We start from the raw sequence: 16,218 nt of genomic DNA, 5'->3' as shown, positions 1-16,218 counted from the left end.
CCCAGCTTGAGGCACCTTGGGACACACTTGAGGTACCCCATCTCTTGTTCCTGCAATTTTAATCTCCAACCCTGATATATCCACACTGTCCTCTACCATCCCCCTTCTGTGCACATATGCTTGAACTCCTAATACTTCTAGAGGAAGTCATTAAACTATAGAATTCATGCTACGCTTCAACTGGGTCCTTACTGCTGCTGGAAATAGTTACATTTATCTCTGATTGGTTCCCTATACTACTAATAATAGCTTGCCTTTATATGACACATTATGGTGTGCACATTACTTTATAAATATTATCTCATCTTATCCTTGGAATAATCCTAGGGGGTAAGTGCTATAATTATCCCCATTTTTACAGAAGAGGAAACTGAGGCAGACAGAGGTTTAAGTAGGATGCCTAGGATCACACAGTGAGTATCTGAGAAAGGATTCTCCAAGGCAACTGTTCCAAAATTTCTCTTATTTCCCCCCAGCTGCATGCACCCTTACTCCCTCGCTGGAGAACTTTGTTTTACTGAGAGGACTGAAGGCATCCATCACCATCTTCCACATCTCCCTCTATGCCTCAAAACTTCTCCATCTCTTCCCTTCTATTATTGTCCTCCTTCAGTCTCAGCAAGTGAGGTGGTCCTCCTTGCCAATGCTATCTTCTCCGACAGGGCCCTCCATGGTGCCCTCTCTAGGCTATGGCGTGAGTCTGCTGCATTGATTATTTCCTCTATCATTTCTTTAGTCTTCCCTTATCTGTTTCTTCCTTCACTGATGCTGACAGAAGGATAAAATCTCAACCATCCAGAGAAATGATTTCCTTATCTCTCCCCTTTTCTTTACTGCTAGACTTCTAAACCTCTAACTACAGTGGTTTAGATTCTGTCTCTACTTTAGCACCCACTCACTCCTCAGCTCCCTACAGTCTGGCTTCCATCCCCTCCCCCCCCACCTTGAAAACATTCTCTTCTCGGTCAACAATGAATGATCTCCTAAATGCCAAATCCAGTGTTCATTTCTTGATTCTTCTTCCCTCCCTGACTCGAATTTGATGCTGTTGACCACCCTCTCCTTGACACTCTTTCCTTCATTGGCTTCTGGGACATAGCTCTCTTCTGTGCCCCCCTCTCCACTCCCACATCTCTGACTGTTCCCCTTTAGTATTTTTTTCCCATTCACCAAGTGTAGATGACCCTAAGAATCCATCCTCAGCTCTCTTCTCTCTCTACATTCTTTTTTTTTTGGGGGGGGGGTTTCATCCACTCTTGTGACTTAATTTATCATGTTTAAGCAAATAACTCCAAAACCAAATTTATATCTTCGGCTTCATTCTCTCCCGTAAACATCAATGCTACATTTTCAACTGCCTACTGGACATTTTCTCTGTTATTTTCTAATGACTTCTCAAATCTAACATATCCAAAAGTTGAGACGTTCCAATTCTCTCTATCAGGTACTACCATTATCTTAGTCACCCAAGTTCAAATCCTGAGTCATCTTTGAGCTTTCACTTTCTTTCATTCCTCACCGCACCCCCACCCCAGCCAATAAATCAGTTGTTAAGCCCTATCAATTCTGGTTTTTCTCATTTCTATCCATCTTCCTCCACACTCATGATACCACCTCTCCAATCCCCTCCCTCCTAGCCATTTCTGGGCCTCATTGAATCTCATATGGTTTAACATAATAGCCTCCAATCTCTCTTCCTCTCTAATCCGTATTTCTTAATGTTGCCAAAATATTCTTCCTAATTCACAGATCTGAAGAAGTCATGCCCTCCCTCCAAATATCTTCAGTAGCTTTCCATGTTCATAGGCTCTAATATGAAATTGTTAGCCTTCCATCTAAGGCCCTCTGCAATCTTACATTGACTTACCTTTCCAGTCTTATTTCATTCAACACCTCTGCATGTGTTTCAGTCAAAGTGAACTATAGGCTATTCCCTGACCTTGTCCTGGCTTCTCCTACTTCCGTTCATTTGAACACCTTGTCTGGACCACAATGTTTCCATCTCAGACTGTTGAAGTAATCTCCCTCAGCCTCTATCTTCTTCTGATTCCTCCCCCTTCCCTAGATTCTTCATAGTTTCTGAAAAACTTTCTTATGGGTCTTATCTCTATCACAATCTATGTTTTAAAATATATTCTAACATCAGAAGAAAACTGATATCCTTTGTTGTTCTACTGCTTTTATTTTTTAATATAACCTTCCTCTGCTTTGCTGCCTAGAGAAACTTGTAATACAACAAAGAATACAAAAGAAATAGAAAAGACAAAAACCATTCAATCAAACTAGTTAGCAGATCAATGAAGTCTGATAGTGTATGTGATGTTCAGCACCCATAGTCTCCCACCTCTCTCACTGCCTACCTTCTATATCTCCTATCCTTTCAGGGACAATAGGCTTCTTGTGTTATGGGGATCACGGACTTAAACTGGACTTAAAACTGGAAGAAAACTTAGAGATTATCTATAACTCCCTAGCTATAAAGATAAAGAAAATAAGTCCCACGGAGTTAAGTGATTTTCCTAAGGCCACATAGGTCGTAGCGGAATTGGGAATGACTCTGAATTGACTCCATTTTTATCTTTGCATCCCCAGCACCCAGCATAATGTCTTGCACATAATAGACATTTAAATGTTTGCTGAATCCAAGGGAATTGAACTGAGTCTCTGGCTCAAGAAAACCTTCTTCTTACACCAAGCAGGCATAGCTTCAACACAGGTTTAGGAACAAGATTAGAGGAACAGGAAAGGATAGATTAGTCTATCTGAATATCTTGTTCCAGGCATGCTTTAGGTTGGAGACAGCTAGATGGCACAGTGGATAGAATGTGCTAGACCTAGAGTCAGGAAGACAAGTTCAAATCCAGCCTCAGATGCTTATTAGCTGTGTGACCCTGGGCAAGTTACGTAATGTCTACTTGCTTCAGTTTCTTCTACTGTAAAATGGGAAATAATAACAGCATCTACCTACCAGGGTTGTTGTTGTGAGGATCAAATAATCTTTGTAAAGCGCTCAGCACAGTGCCTGGCACATAGTAAGGGCTATATAAATGTTCGCTCCTTTCCCCTGCCCTTATTACATGACTGACCCTCCTTTTTTGCTGATCACACTATTCCTGGATCATGTCTTTGACTTCCTCTATAGACTTTTAGTCCCCAGAAATCTACTTATCATTACTCTGAATCCTTTGAAAACAGCTTTTCCAACACCTGGGGTATGTGTCTGATTATACCCAAATTTCTCTCCTTTTGTATCACAAACTCTAGAGGGGAGTCACCCCTTCCTCCCAGTATTCTCATCATTTCCACTTCAACAAGTTCCTCCCTGTTAGTGAGAATCAGACACAGAGCAGAATTTCCCATTGCTGGTCCCTCCACCTTTTGAAGGATACATTTAACACCAAGGCAAGTCAAGAAGTTACTACTTGCTCTGCTTTTCGCAGAGACTTCCAACAGATGTCCAGATAACTGAAGTCCCCAAACACTACTATATCATGTCTGTGCCTGGCTTGTGATCTGTTTTCCCATCTCCTCACCTATTTTCTCGTTCTGTCCAAGTGGTCCATATGGTATATATCCCAATGACAAAATATTTTTTTGTTTCTCCCTCTATTGACTTTCACCCAGATGCTCTCCATCATGCTTTCCTCCTGCCCCCACTGCCATGTTCCTGGATTTCCTCATATGACAGATTTTCATAGCTGAGGAAATAGAAGCCCAAAGGGGTTGAGTGATTTGCCCAAGATCAAACAGATAATGGCAAAGCCAGTATTTGGATCCAGGTTTTCTGATATCAAATCCAGTTCTTTTTCCACTGTGTCATTGTGCTTGATTTATAGCCTGGAAACATGGTAATATTCCTCTTGACTGCATTCAGGTATTTGCCTGGTGGTCTATATTTGTGTAGCTGGAAGAACAACGATCCACTTTTGTCCCTTCTCCCAAAGGTATTCTAAATGACAACACACAGTATTCTCCACCCTGTGAAATTCATTTCCGAAAAGGTCACACTCCCCACCCCCAGTCCAAGTGCTCAGTAATAAGGACTATTTCTTAGAGGCTCTGAAATTGTTGATTCATCATGGGACTTTCCTAACCAAGTTTTCCCCTGCAGGTCTGCCAGAGTGTGAGTGACTCCTCCCTCTCTCTTCGAAGAGGTGGGGGATTATGGCTTTGGAAAACTGCATATAAAGTCAGGCTTGGTTTTTGGTTTTTGTCTTTGATATGCTGTTTAGTTTTGCCAAACTTTTCCCTATACCCTCCCCACCCCAATCAAGTTTTTAATCCTTTATTAAAAAATGCTCACTGGGAGGGAGGAGGAGAGGAATACATTGGCATATGTAGATGTCTAATAAAAACGCAAAAAAAGAATTCCCACCGTTAGAGAGTTATTATTTAGGGATAAGGCATTCTTTCTCCAGGGCATCCCTGTTAAAATGAAAGTCTGTGCTTTAGAGTAGTAATATACTAACCCATGAACAATCACTACCATATTTGTTTATCAGGTTAGTTGTCCCCTAGGAGAATGTGAGAAGACTGCACTGTCATGGCTCTTTCAAATTGTTCTCTTAGGATCAGTAGTACTTTGGGACATTGAGAGCATCTTCTTGGTCTCTGACGGCAGAGGCACGGTCTTATTAGGGCCCAGGGGGAAAGGCTGATTGGAGTTTTCAAGAGGAGGAGAGCTTTAGGAATTGCTTATGACATAGGGTGTTATCTAAGTGGTAGGTGGTATAATGGTACTGTGGGAGGAAAACCCGAAAAAGAGAAGAGAAGACGAACCAAAAGAAGTGGAGAGGGACTCATAATTTGCAATATTTTCAACTGGGGCAAGGAATTTAAAACATGTCTGGGGCAGACAGTGTCTTCGCATCAACCTTTTTTTTCTTTTTGATGCAATTGGGGTTAAGTTGCTTGCCCAGGGTCACACAGGTAGTAAGTGTCTGAGCCTGGATTATGAGCTCAGATCTTCCCTGACTCTCTAAGTTCAGTGCTCTATATATTGTACCACCTAGGTGCAAGCTTCAACACAAACATAAATGTGCCTGGGGTTGACCCTGCCTGTAGCAGCCTGGCATTATGGGAGTTTCTGACTTTACCTGTAAGGGGTTACCACATCGGATGTCACAGTATAGCTAGGGCCCTCAGTGACCTGGAAATATGCACCTACCAAACCTGAAAAGATAATTGCCAAACTTTTGGCCACTCGTGGTATAGGCCCAGGAGGCATTAACACCAGAAAAGCCCTACCCCATTTCCAAGACTTTGGGGTCCCCGGACCTCAAAGAATGACCTGTGGTGAGATACCTTTGGTGTTCCTTCACAAACTCCACAAGCTCTTCCTCCGTATAAGGTTTGTCTGGGATTGCAGTGGGCTCATCCATGAACGGTTCATAGAAGTCAACCTCATTCATCTTTAGGGTTAGCTTCTTTGCAACCTGTGGAAATGAGAAAAAATTAACTGCTGGAGTCAGAATGGTTTCCCTGAGCACTGGTGCACAGCAGTGACTGAGCTGTCTCTTTGAGGGAAGGGTCTGTGTTCTTTAAAGTTACCTCAGCAGGGAGGGGGAGGGGAAAGGAGGAAGGGGAATATAAAAAGGCAAAGCTGACAGACTGGTGCAGGCTTTCTGTTTCTTTTTGGCTTCTCAAACCTGGCTTTGTGACTGTAGGCAAGTGGGCAAGCCTCTCTAAGTCTCAGTTTCCTCATTTATAAAATGAGGATAATGATAGCTCCTGTTTTCATAGATAGCTAGAAGGAACTTGAGAAATCATCTAGTCAAACCCTCTAATTATTTAAAAGAGGAAACTGAGGCCTCAGCAAATTATCCAAGGTCATACAAACGGTAAATGTCAGAGGTGAGATTTCAATCCACTCTATTTCTGAGCCAGGAGGATCAAATGGGATAAAAAATGCAAAATGCTTTGTAAGATTGATATCAGCAGTCATTATTATATGGAATCAAGGAGCAATTGGAATTAAAATTTGATGAATTTAATCACATTTTCAGGACAGGTAAAATAGTGTGGAGATAAGATGCTGGTGGTGGAGGCAGGAAAACCTAGGTCCAAATCCTGCCTCAGACCAGTACTAGCTAGGTAGTTATAGTCAAGTCATTTAAGTGCTCTGTGCCTCAGTTTCCTTAAATGTAAAATGGGGATAATAATTCTTGTAATACCTACATTGGAAGGTTGTCATGAGAATCAAATGAGTCAAGAAGACCTAGGTTCAAGTCCTACCTTTGACATGTACTGGTTATATGACCTGGTCAGGCCCCCCCTCCCCATTTTCTAAGTCTTTAAGTTATATAACAGTAGCTGATCTGACTTTAGTATAGTTTCCTTACCCAGAATTCCTAAGTCAATGAAATCACAGGCTTAGACTTCCTCCCTTCTCCACACACACACACACACACACACACAAACACTTTGAAAATTTTAAAGTGTTAAATTAATGTAATTTATTATTTTTCTTACTACCCTAATTTTATTTTTCACTATTACCGCCATTTTGTTTAGAAGGCGTTGGAGAAGGATGGAGTAAAGAAAAAAAAAATAGAAAGTTGAAAACAATGTTCTGGAATGTGAGGGTGTGTGATTGACCTAGCCTCTGGAGGCTCCCTGGGACTCAAACAAAAGCCTTTGGTAACAGTAATCAACCAAGAATCCCTCCTCTGATCTAACTCTCTAGCCTCCTAGCTATTTGAGTGGGAGGGCCAGCCAGGAGAATTATGTCTTACGGTGCCAAGTTCCACTCTCTTCTGGCCATCTCTCCTGATGACCCAGATCGTTAGCTGAATGTCTCCTGGCCCCAGATGAAAAGCATGGGGGACCAGCCAATGGCCTGGGTGACATTTCATCTCTCCCAAACCCCCCCCCCCCGGCATGTTTGCCTCAGGAGTCCCTGCCCTTGGGACACCTGACACCTCCTTTGTGAAGGGACTGGAGAGGCTGAGAGTGTGAAAAGCTCTAAAGAAAAACCCAAGTGGTTCCTTTCACCCAGTGCTGGTGTGTGAAAGAAAATACCTGAACCAGGAGTGACAGTGGGGAGATGCCCAGATCAGCTGCCTGCCCCCTCGTGGTGGTCTCTATTCACTACACCAATTGGATTTGGTAACATAAGGGGTGGGGAGTGTTATAGGGAGCTCAAATCAAAAGACCTTGGGAAATCCCAGCGTTTTGTCATCAGTTTTGATGGACTCCTGGCTTGCCAGCTGCCAGTAGAATCAATTGTTTCTGTTTGGTTTTGTTTGTTTTGTTTTTAATAAGCACTTTGCCAGCCTCCACCCAGTACCTTTTGTTCAAAGCAACCTATTTGTCTCAAAAGCATAAAGCAGAGAGAACTGGGAAAAGAAGTGAAGGAAGGAAATTGAACTATCATGTCTGTTTGCAGGGGCAGCAGACCGGAGCCGGGTTCCTTCTCCGTATACCTCTTCATAGGTTCCGAGATTTAGAGCTGGAAGAAGCCTCAGAGGTCATCTGGTCAAACCCCCTCACTTTCTAGATGAGAAACCGAGGCTTAGGGTGCTGAAGTAACCATGGAGGTCGTACAGGTAATAAACAGACGAGCCAGAATTTCAACCCACGCCTTCTGAGTTCAAATCCAGCAGTTGGCTAACTATACTACATTGTCTTTTGTCTTCTCTCTGTCTGTCTCTCTCTCCTCTGCCTCTGTCTCTGTCTGTCTGTCTCTGTCTCTCCCCTTCTCTGTCTCTCTGTTTCTGTCTGTCTCTTTCCCTCTTTCTCTTTGTGTCTTTCTCTCTTCTCTGTCTTTCTCTATCTTTCTCTCTCTCTGTCTCTGATTGTCTCTAGTACCCTTCAGCCTCAGGCTGGATATTGACACTGGACCCTGACTTTCTGGATTCAGTTACATCATGGCCTAGATAGTAGAAAAAGTAACCACTTATGGAGGGGAAAAGGAGGGAAAAATGCAGCAGAGGAAAGTACTTAACTACAATGTTCTTGGATTCTTTCCACTTTGGAATTTGGATCTGCCCCCTCTCGGAGACAATATTCTCATTGATGCTCCCAATGAAATTAATACTGTGTCTTCCTTTAAGCTATTACTGTATTCATGAAGACACAGGACTTCTCCTGGGGGGTGGGAGTGGGATAGGCTAGTGGGTAGGTAGTGATGATGGGTAAACTCAAAAAAAGATTTTTAATAAAACATTTTATTAAATACATGGAAGAAGAAACATGCAGAGGGGCATATAAAAAGAACAGTTTTGTCACTTCCTTGTTAAATTAAATATATATGTATGTGTGTGTGTGTGTGTGTGTGTGTGTTTATGTGTGTGTATTCATAGACACCACAGATATAGATCTCAGAGGCTATCTAACCCAACCCTTTCATTTTAAGGATGAGGGAACTGAGACCCAGGAAGTTAAGTGACTGTCTAAAATGACCCACATTGGGTCAGAGCCAGATTTTTAACCTGGGTCCTATAATGAGAGGCAGTGGATAGATTTAGATTCAGAAAGACTTGATTTGAAGCCTGCTTCAGACCCCTTATTAACTGTGTGACACTGGACAAGCCTCTTAACTTTACTGGGCCTCAGTCTCCTCATCTGTAAAATGAGGGGGTTCCATTTAACAGCATCTGTGATACCTGCCAGCTATATGATCTATCCTGCCTGTGTGTGTATATACATATATATTTCTTTAAGAATATATATAATATACATTATGTATAATGTATATATAACATACACATAGCACATTAAAGTACATACATAGAAGTTTATAGTTTCTTATACAAGCCTATTTTTGTTCAACTTTGTGTAGCGAAATGTTTGTATCTGTTAATTCACAATAAAAAAAGAAAATTTAATTTGAGAAAAAAAAGGAATAGGGCATCATCCTTGTCATCATAGGGCTTGGGCCCCCACCTCAAGACCCACAATTTGGACAGGCTTCCTCCAAGAAGGGCTAGTCACAGATTGTCACTGAGTGGTCAGTGGATGAGGCAGCAATCATTCAAGGAGAATCTGCAAGCAGGGCTTCTTGGAAGCAAGAGGAAGTCCAAATTGTGGTCTCAAATATAATCAGAAGTGATGGTGGATGTGTGTGTATGGCATGTGTGTGCTCTGCACTTATGCCCGGGCCAACAGGATTTTAAGTTTGGATAGAAGGTCCAGATGATGTATAAATTCTAGGTTCCCCAAGGAAAGTTTTTCCAAGGCTTCCCTTGCCTCCACTAGCCCTGGAAATGCCCTCCTGGGAAGTCCCTGCTTTCATGCTTCTTGTTGCCCGTGGATGCAGAGAGATTGAATTCACTCTTTATCTGAAGTGGAGCTCATTCATTCTTTTGACAAATATTTATTGAGAGTCTACTGTGAGCCGGGCTCTGTGCAAAGCTCTGATCTGACTCCTTAGTGTTATTACACTATTTGAGAATGCTATATTAAGAGCTGACTAGGCCCTCTGGTGACCATATAACTAAGTAGTTTAGCCACTTATTTATTTTAATGGTAGCGACAGATTTTGCCAGAGGAGAGGAAAGCACTAAGACGTTTATATGGTGATCACACAAGGGCAGACAGTAATGCTAATGCTTATTCTAAAAATGGTCAGCCTATATACCCTCTGAGTCTGTTTAGGCACCATTTCAATTGATGAAAAATGAAACCAGCTTAGAGCAATTTGTAATGTCCCACAGAGCTCAGAAGTAAAGATTTCTCAACATTGACCTTCTTTATCAACTTTGCTTTGTTAGCTGGGAGCCTTCTTCTTTCCAGAATTCTCCTTTATTCAGTGGGTCACAAAGTCCTCCAGCTAAGTCATCCTCTACAATATCTTTGTCCTTTCCTTTCTTTCATCGCTACAACAGCTTTCTAATGGGTCATCTTGTTTTTAATATTTCCGTGTTCTAATTCACACTGTTGGCATTCACTTTCTCAAAAACCATTTTCATCAAGTCACTGTTTGGGGCACTCATGAAACCATCCTAACTTGTCTTCCTGCTTCCACTACCTTTCGCTGCCAATTCTTCCAGAACTAAGTCATTTTCCTCAAATATGATCTTATTATTTCTCTGATCAAAAATCTTTTGGTCAGGGCTCTCTAATGCCCATAGGATAACATTCAAACTCTGCATCATCGAGCACTTGCCTGGCTTTCCAGCCTTATTTCATTCTACTCCCAGTACATATTCTGCACCCCAGCCAAAATAGCTTGTTACCTATTGCCAGAATTTATCCTTCATGCCTATTTTCAGAACTTATCCTGTCCTCTCCTGCCTTCATGAGTTCACACAGGCTATTCCCTATGTTCAGAATAGACTCCCTACTCCTCTCAACCTACTCTTCCTTCCAGGCTCAGTTCAGGTGCAACACCTTCTATGAAGGTTCTCCAGCAGCACTCTGCCTCCAGCTGCCACCACCAGGTGAAAGTTGTCTCTCCCTTTAAGTATTTTCTTAAAACTCTTTTCTCGGGGCAGCTAGGTGGTGCAGCAGATAGAGCACCAGCCCTGGAGTCAGGAGGACATGAGTTCATAATCCAACCTCAGATATTTGACATTTACTAGCTGTGTGACTCTGGACAAGTCACTTAACCCCATTGCCTAGCCAAAATAAATAAATAAAATCTCTTCTCTTTTTTGCCCCATTGTATTCTCTTTTATACATCCTTGGGTGTGTACATGCTCTATCCTTTCTCAAAGATGGTAAGTCCTTAAAGGGTGCCTGCCATGTTGCCTTCCATCTTTGCATCCTCCACACCCATCACCGTGCTGTCACAGATGATGAAGAATTGAATTAAATCATACAAAATCTAAACTCTTTCTTGTATTCAAGATTCAAAATCAACTCTTAGCTTTCCATCTTGTTACCTATTTCACAAACACACACAAACACACACACACACACACACACACACACAAAGTGTAAAGACATCAGATGGGCCACCATTTACTTCCTATCCATAATTTTCCATCTTCATCATTTGTTGTTCCTTAACATTATCCTTCAGCTATAGCCAAATTAGGCTATTTGCTTTCCTTTTACTCCTATACACATATATACTGCTTGCTGTTTCCTGCCTTCATGCATGTGCATACTGTTCCCCTCTCCAGTCTCTTTCATCTTTCTACAAATGCATATCCATTATCTCCTTCAAAAACCACCTAAAAACTTACCTGCTACTGAAGGCTCCTGGGATTAACCCCACAGTATTTTGGGCCTTCCTATCGATTGTCCTCAGGTGTTGTTTGTGTCCTGCCTTCTACACCAAATTGAGGACAACCTCCTAGGACAGTGTTTTAATCCTTTAGGATATTCTAAGAGCACATAGGGAGACATCGAAAATGCCTTCTGGCTGCCAACTACTTCTAATTATGCTGAGCACAAAGTTTCCATGGGCAGTATTCCTTTCCCTTTGCCTGCTGTAGGAACACCTGCCATGTTTGTGGGGATTGGGAAGAGGACCAGTTGTTACACAATCCAGAAAGTTTCTTGGGCTTATAATAAGTTCTGGGAAAATCCTGGAGAATAGGACAACTCCTTCTCTATTCCCTATGTCCAGGGAAATCTAATATAGAATACTCAGAACCACTGTGCCTACTTTGAAAGCTCTCCTAACAGAAATTCACCCCAGCCACTTCTGGAAGGCTCAGGGCAGGTACCATTTGGGATGATCCAATGGAATCTTAGGACTCCCTAGGATTTAGGGTTCCTCTAGACCAAGGGCACTTTGCACTTTAAAGGGACCCTTTTATCCTTTCTGTGTTTTATTTCTTAAAAGTGTGATGGCAGCAGATGGTTAGATACTCCTTGAGGTAAATCATTTTAATATCCCTCTTTAATTTAATTGTCCCTTATTTCCCATGACTGGTTTCTTGGGAAATAGATAATAAGATTGAAGGCTAATTGGGAAGGGAAGGGAAGGGAAGGGAAGGGAAGGGAAGGGAAGGGAAGGGAAGGAAGGGAAGGGAAGGGAAGGGAAGGGAAAGGTAGAGAAAGGTAGAGTTCATAGCTCAGTGCTTCATCCTTACAGATGTCTACTTACCCCTTTATCAAAAGTGGCAAAGAATTTGATGTAGGGCTGGAAATGCTCAGCTGCTTCTTCAAATGCCTTGTAATCTAAAGAGGGTGAAGATGAAAGGAAAAGGATTTTTAATATCCACGCTCCAGAAACTTCTTTCCTTTTTTTTTAAAATGTTTTGGTGATATTAGAGTACCAACAATTCTCTTAACAAATACTTACTAAGCATCTACTATTTCTAGGCATAAAAACAGAAAACATAGTCTCTCTCCTCAAGGAGCTCACATCTGATTTTAGAGTAACAAAAATATTTACATGGGGGAAAGGAACTAGATCTATGATTTCATTGATATAGGAAAATCCTATCAATACAGCTCAGCTTTCTCTCTGCAACTTAGATTTTTCTAGAGTTTCCTGGGGCTTTGAGAAGTAAAGTGATCTGCCCAAGGTAATACAGCTAATATGAGTCAGAATCAGGACTTGAACCTGGTTCTCGCTGGTTCTTAGGTCAGCTCTGTATTGCCACCACCACCCTTTTCATAGAAGATGATATCTTCTATCCTATACTATAATATGCTCTATTTTCCTATACTAGGAGGATATTTGTATATCACTATTTAAAGGTATATAATGATTTTCAATTGCATTAAATCGGCCTGCTCAACCTGTGGCCCTTGGGCACGCCAAAGGATTTTGGGTGACCCTGCAAAAAAATGGAGAGGATGTTTTTCTCTATATTTTCCGTGGGCTGCCCAAATCCTTTGGTGAGGTTCAGGTTGTGCAGGCCTGGATTAAATCAACCCATCAACAGCATTTACTAAAGGCCAACTATCTGGCAGGCCTTGTGCCAGGTTCTGAGGATACAAAGTCAGAAATGAAACTCATGAGGCCTTCATGGAGCGTTCCAATCATTTGAAGTTTCTTGGGGAAAAGTAAGACTCTTTATCACTCTTCTACAAGGTAGGCAGGTAGAAAAGAGGGAGTAGAAAGGAGCTGGGACAGAGAAACAGAGATTTTAATGATTACAACAAAAATCCCTCAAATACAAACTCTGACTGTTACATCTGTGGTTCTATGAGGGATGTAGTTAGCAGGATGACGACTGAAAAATTCACCTTACTATAAAGCCAAATTAATTAGTGATCATTGTTGTTGTTGTTCAGTTGTGTCCAACTCTTCCCGATCCTGTGAACCATACTGTCTTGGCAAAGATAGTGGAGTGGTTTGCCATTTCCTTTTCCAGTAGATTAAGGTAAACAGAGGTTAAGTGACTTGCCCAGGTTCACATAGCTAGTAAGCATCTGAGGCTGAATTTGAACTCAGATCTTCCCGACCGTAGGCCCAGCCACTCTATTCATTGAGCTATCTAGCTGCCCATAATTAATGGCCACATAGTAGTAATTAAAGCCTTCTTAAGCCTTTGGAGTTTATTGTCCGCTTTTGGAAGATTCTAGTCTGTTCTCTTTCTTTGTCCTGCCTTAACACCAACATTGGATTTTTCCCTTTCTTTGACCTGATCCCTTATGGGGAATTTTGAAATGAAATCATTTTAAGCTTTTATACGGCCCTAAACTTCAGTCAGAAATTTCAGGTGACAAATATGTGGTATACTGAGGCACAGCCACTTTTCTTAAGAGAAAATTTGTCCATTCAGAATTGGTATGTCTACTGCTTTCCACTAGAAAGTATAGCTGCTGAGAGAGATTCTCTATGCACAATCTCTTGGAGGACAGAGGAATCAAATTAGGAAAACAATTTACATAGTATACTCAGACACACAGATAAGCACACTCAGACACACATTCAGAAAAATAGATAGATGAGAAGATGTATGTTGTGGTGATTGAGAGGGAGGATGGGGAAGGTGGGAGAAGGTGGAGGCTGGATGAGAGAGAATGGGTAGGTGGAAAATCAGTGGAATGATAGGTAGGATGGAGGAAGGCACTGAAGCAACCCCAGGTTTACTAAATCTAAAGATATGGATTTATCAATCCATTCATGACGAAAAACAGTTTGGTTCAGAGCTCCAAAGCCCTCATTGAACCAAGGACAAATCTAATTATATTAAAGGATAAGAATATAAGGCACTTCTGTCTCCTGGACCACTCAGACCCTTTTAGACTAGCTTAAATCTTTTTTTGGTTAGGCAATGGGGTTGTGACTTGCCCAGTATACATTGTGACTAGCTAGTAAGTGTTATGTGTCTGAGGCCGGATTTGAACTCAGTTTCTCCTGACTCCAAGGCTGGAGCTCTATCCACTGCACCACCTAGTTGCCCCTAGCTTAAATCTTTTTATGCTGTCCAGACTGCTGGCCTTCTATTGTTACTTACTATAAACCAGGAATATCTTAATCATCTCTTCTGGTTTCTTCTCAGGGGCAGCTAGCTGGCGCAGTGGGTAGGACTCTAGGCCTGGAGTCTGGAAGACTCCTTCTCTTGAGTTCAAATCTGACCTCAGACACTTACTAGCTGTGTGACCCTGGACAAAGTCACTTAACCTTGTTTGCCTTGGTTTCCTCATCTGTCAAATGAGCTGGAGAAGGAAATGGCAAACCACTCCATTATTTTTGCCAAGAAAACCCTAAATGGGGTCATGGAGAGCTAGCCACAACTGAAAAAATGACTTAACAAAAATTTCTTCACTGTCTGATTTCCCTAATTTCAAAGAAAAGCCAAGCATCGTTAGTGTTCTCAAAGCGAACACCTTCTCTGACATTACTTCACCATTTCCATTATCTCTTAGCTGTAAATCCAAAGGGAGTGAGGCTAAGGATGAGGCTGGGGTGTGGCTGGTGGGAGAACGATGGGCAATTTTCTAGGTTTTACCTCTCCTATTTCTTGCCTTCAGCTTAAAGAGTCCTCTAGTACTTTGATAATGACATAGAACAAGATCCGTGTTAGTTCATCCTCTGCTTTGCTGCTAAAGTGACAATCCCAAAGCACTTGTCTGCAGCCCAATCCCCACTCCAGTGGCTCCCTGTTACCTCCAGGATCAAAGAGAAGATCTTCCCTTTGGCATTCAAAGCCCTTCATAACCTGCCCCCTTCGTACCCTTCCAGTCTTCTTACAGTTTATGATGATACCCAGTCTACAATAGAGCAACAGTGGTCTTCTTAGTCTTCCTTGTGTATGCTACCCCATCATCTGACTTGGTGTTTCCCCAAGCCTGCAATGCTCTCCCTCCTTACCGCTGCCTCCCAGCTTCTTTGATTTCTTGATTCAAGGAGCGGTTCAAATCACATCTTTGGGAAGAGGTCTTTATTGGTTTGGCGTTCAAAACCCTTTACAATCTAGACCTCCTTGCCCCCTACCTTGCTAATTCTCTTATACATTACATTTCCCTCTAGTATTATACCTAGTACTATTAGTTATTATAGTATATTACCTATTATAGTAAAATGCCTATAAATATAAAGGAGAAGGCCTGGATGTATCACTACCTGCATTTTTAGAGGAAAGACCTACATTGCTGGGATCTATGGAAAAATGAGAATAATCCTGAGGGAATGCTTGTCCCTTCCCAAGGACTGTCTCAACTCATTGCCTGCTTTTCTCCATGTTAGGTAAATACATCAGTTTGTATGATTGGAGAGGCCCCTCATGTTTTTCCTTCCTTGTCCCCTATGGGAAAATTCACTTTCTCAGGCTCATAGGCTGAAATCCGTAGATGACTTACGTTCTGAGTCTTCGCTCTTGAAGAAGCCGATGAGTTTGATGTAGTCATCGATGCGCTCGAAGGCTTGGACTTCCAGTTTGCTGTTGATGATCTCCACTGGGTCTTCAAATAGCTGCAACAACAAATATATTTCTGTATGGGATGTGGGTCAGTGCAGTGGCAAGAGAGCCAGATTTAAAGTTAGAAAACTTGGATTTGAATACCAGTTCAGACATGTTATTTGTGTGACCTTGGACAAATCACAACCTTTCTTGACCTTGGTTCCTCATCTGTAAAATGAGAGGGTGGGACTAGATGGTGCCTGAGGTTGCTTCCAGCTCCAAATCCTATATATAATCCTAGTTAAACTATTAGTTTTCCAGAGGACAATCAAACATTTGTCTAGTCACATGGATTGGCTAGGGTGGAGTTAGGGTGGGCTAAATACCCTACTCCATACAGGGTTTTATAAGAAAGGGCTGGAATAAGAAGTGGACATTGTCCAGACCTCCTTTGGAAGGTAGTCCTACATCATCTCAGAGAAGTCCCAGGCTTTCTGAGACTTGGGGTTTGAGGGTATGGAAC

The 16,218-nt window shown here is 41.9% G+C and overlaps 1 protein-coding gene across 1 annotated transcript in view; it reads right to left on the bottom strand.

The window, feature by feature from the left end:
* CASQ2 (calsequestrin 2) overlaps positions 1–16,218 on the bottom strand; it is a 97,784-nt gene that overhangs the window by 38,267 nt on the left and 43,299 nt on the right. The window contains exons 4-6 of the mRNA XM_021002531.2: positions 15,655–15,766; positions 12,002–12,075; positions 5,305–5,435 (exon numbers count right to left, since the gene is read on the bottom strand). Coding sequence (XP_020858190.1) covers positions 5,305–5,435; positions 12,002–12,075; positions 15,655–15,766 — 317 coding nt within the window. The remainder of the gene's footprint in view (positions 1–5,304; positions 5,436–12,001; positions 12,076–15,654; positions 15,767–16,218) is intronic.

Source organism: Phascolarctos cinereus, unplaced genomic scaffold (assembly GCF_003287225.1).
Source record: "Phascolarctos cinereus isolate Bilbo 61053 unplaced genomic scaffold, phaCin_HiC Scaffold_5;HRSCAF=322, whole genome shotgun sequence".
In the NCBI taxonomy this organism is placed as follows: Eukaryota; Metazoa; Chordata; class Mammalia; order Diprotodontia; family Phascolarctidae; genus Phascolarctos; species Phascolarctos cinereus.
The sequence above is the reverse complement of the archived record's forward strand: the minus strand, read 5'-3'. Positions and strand labels throughout refer to the sequence as shown.